This window comes from Bubalus bubalis, chromosome 5 (assembly GCF_019923935.1).
Source record: "Bubalus bubalis isolate 160015118507 breed Murrah chromosome 5, NDDB_SH_1, whole genome shotgun sequence".
Lineage (NCBI taxonomy): Eukaryota > Metazoa > Chordata > Mammalia > Artiodactyla > Bovidae > Bubalus > Bubalus bubalis.
Window position 1 is genome coordinate 108,077,711 of NC_059161.1, and position 3,403 is coordinate 108,081,113.

Here is a 3,403-nt window from a genome sequence, read left to right on the forward strand (position 1 = left end):
TTGCAAAAGTGAGGTACTCTTACATAATTAGACAATGAATCTTGACCTTACATTTGATAATGAATTCTATAGTCAAAAATATCACTGTTTAACTTTTAATCACTATCAGAATCCACTGATATGCAAATTGATAACAATTTCAATCATATTTTATGGCAGTGTATCAATTGACCAATACAATAAAAAGAGGCATATGTTATTAGTGTGGATTGAGAAAGGTGGACAGAATAATTTAGTTATTCATTTTCAAGTACCCTCAAGAATAAAGAACTATGGTTCAACAAAGTGTTCAATTTCTTTACCTATGTGGGACTTAAGATACAGAACAGGAGCTATTGCTAAAAGAATCCAGAAAAATTGGGGGAATTTTTACATCTTTACCATGTCCACATTTTTGTCGGTATGTCTCAGTTTTAGTGGAACGGTAAGTAATGACAGCACTGATACAGGAAAGGGCTCTAAGTAATGAAAGCAAGCAAGAAGAGAATTGGTCAGACTGCATCCTACTCTATGGCGTACCTTGGACGAACAGACACAAAGGAAATAATAGTGTTATCATCAGATGGGAAAGGTTATTGGTCCCTACTCTGCACCTGCTATGGGATCACTTAAGGCTGAAGATGATTCTCCAGTTAAATAGGCCCACAGGTTACATTAAGTGATAAGAGAAGAAAAGACATCAGACATTAGAAATGAAATCCTGTCAAGAGGACATTAGAAAGACAAATGAAGAGCGTGACAAAACAATAAGAGGAAGAGGATACAGTGGAGCAAAACAAAAGATTAAAAAAATAAAGAAAAGGTGGCATAACTGGTTTCATTCATTTTGTGATTCTCTTCAAGGTTTTCTTCACAGCAATTTTGACATCCTTGTTCCTGAGGCTATAAATGAGAGGGTTCAGCATGGGTACCACATTAGTGTAAAGCACTGAGAAAAATTTTCCCTGCTCCACAAAACTAGAAGACGGTGGCCTGACATGAGTGAGCAGCCCAAATGCATAGAATAGACCAACTGTTGTAATATGGGACCCACAGGTGCTCAAGGCTTTGGACCAACCTTTAGATGATGGTATATGAAGAATATTGAAAAGAATGAAAGCATAAGAAATTAAGATAATGAGGCTAGATACTATGGCAACTGTCCCCACAACAGCAGAAACCACGATCTCATTGGCATAAGTGCTGCTGCAGGAGAGCTGGAGGAGTGGGAGAATGTCACACATGTAATGGCTGATCATGTTGGAATCACAAAACATCAGCCTCATCATACACCCTGTGTGGACCGTGGCTCCAGCAAACCCCATCACATATGAACCAGACATCAGCAGAGAACACACCTGAGGGGATATGGCCACTGTATACAGCAAGGGCTTACAGATGGCCACATAGCGATCATAGGCCATGGCTGTCAACACATAGCACTCAGAGGTGGCAAAAAGGCAGAAGAAAAATAGCTGAGATATACATCCTGTAAAGGAGATGACATTCCTCTTGGAAATTAAGTTCATTAGCATTTTGGGGGTAAAGACAGATGAGTAACAGAGATCAATAAAAGAGAGATTGAACAGAAAAAAGTACATGGGAGTGTGCAGGTGTGAATTTAGACAAATTAGAATCATCAAGCATAAATTGCCCACCACAGTGACCAGGTAGTTCAGCAGAAACAGGAAAAACAAGGGTAACTGGAGTTCAGGTTGTTCTGTCAATCCCATAAGGATAAACTCAGTCACAGAGGAGGCATTTTCCATGTTCATTTACTACACAGTCGTGATCTCTAGGAACAGGGGTAGAAACTCAGATTCACAATGGACCTTCACGGACTTTCCCTGCTTCCCCAGTGAGAGCTGGATCTTTTTATAGCCACAGGGTTGTCTAAAGACACTCATCAAAGCATCCACAATACAAGACTTGTAATGACTATTCCCACAGATTCCTCATTTTCTTCTTTCTGCCCTTACTCCTCTTGTCTCTGTGCTTAAAAAATACTAGTAGACTCCCAGTGTCTCTGCACATCATTCCTCAGTCTCTCCAGGCTCTGTTCAGGATCAGGGCTGAAAAGAGCAATAAATAGGTGGTGATCCCCAGAACCCTCGATTTATACAGTCTGAGGTTTGAAAGGAATTGAGACATAGGTGATTCAACCCTCAGCTTCTTTTTCTGTGATGCCTCACTGCCACTGAACCTTAGGACTCCTTCTACCTTACAGTCCTTAGAAGGTCAAAGTTTCTGACAAGGAAGAAGACGGTATCCATCACTGTGGTCCTCAGCCTTTGACATGCTAAGGGGACAGGCCATAATTTCTATTTGAGAATTTCTCCAGAAGGTCTTCTTCACTTGCAAGGATAATATCCACCTTAACGAGCTCCAAAGCAATCAGTTAACTCAAGTAGAATGTATTTCATACCCTGTAGTTCTGGGGAAATTGATTAGAAGCACAGAAAATAATTCTCTCCCTCATGATTTCCTTTCAAGTTAATGAGCCCCCTGACAGTAGAAATTAATGAGGTTTTTTTTTTTTCCATTCTGTGTCACAAATCTTTTGAGGCACAATATACTACTAGTTTACAATTTTAAAATAAGTATTCTTCTTAATCCCCAAGGCAGAGTAATGTGTGTTCTGATATTTACTTTCTTTCTCATCTCTTGGAGTCTATGCCCAGTTCCAAAACCAAAAGGACATCTGGGGCATGATCACTTTACAATGTAGTTTAGGTTTCCCCCGTACAACATTGCAAATCAATAACAATTATATATTTATCCTCCCTCTTGAGCCTCCCTCTCCCCATCATCCCACCCATCCAGGATGTCACAGAGTGCCAGGCTGGGCAGTGTTCATATAGTGCTATGTAGCAGCTTCTCATCATCTACCCATTTTACACATGATAGGGAATGTATGTCAATCCTATTCTCTCAATTAGTCCCACCCTCTCTTTCCCCGACTTTGTTCACAAGTTTTTTCTCTATGTCTGTGTTCCATTCTTTCCCTGTAAATAGGTTCATCACTACTGTTTTTCTAGTTTCCATAGATATGTTTTAATCCTGGTAGTTCAGCTGATAAAGAATCTGCCTGCAATGCAGGAGACCCTGGTTTGATTCCAGGGTTGGGAAGTTCCCCTGAAGGAGGGATAGGTACCCACTCTAGTATTCTTGCCTGGAGAATCCCCACGGACAGAGGATCCTGGTGGGATACAGTATACGGGGACACAAAGAGTCAGACACGACCAGGCAACTAAGCACAGCACACATACGATATTTATTTCTCTTTCTGACTTACTTCACTCTTCTGTATAATTGGCCCTAGGTTCATCCAGCTATTAGAACTGACTCTTATGTGTTCCTTTTTTATGGCTGAGTAATATTTCAATGTATATATGTACCACAACTTCTTAATCCATTTACCTGT

General features: G+C 40.3%; 1 protein-coding gene across 1 annotated transcript; it reads right to left on the reverse strand.

Moving 5' to 3' along the window:
• Positions 1-775: 775 nt before the first annotated feature.
• On the reverse strand, positions 776-1,778 carry LOC102392620 (olfactory receptor 143-like). Its single transcript, XM_006056083.3, has one exon. It carries the CDS (start codon positions 1,752-1,754, stop codon positions 822-824), a length of 933 nt encoding a protein of 310 aa, XP_006056145.1. The 5' UTR covers positions 1,755-1,778; the 3' UTR covers positions 776-821.
• Positions 1,779-3,403: the final 1,625 nt, after the last annotated feature.

What these genes read in the sequence shown, in the direction of transcription:
- LOC102392620 (XM_006056083.3), bottom strand. Translation starts at nt 1,754, where the DNA reads ATGAACATGGAAAATGCCTCCTCTGTGACTGAGTTTATCCTTATGGGA.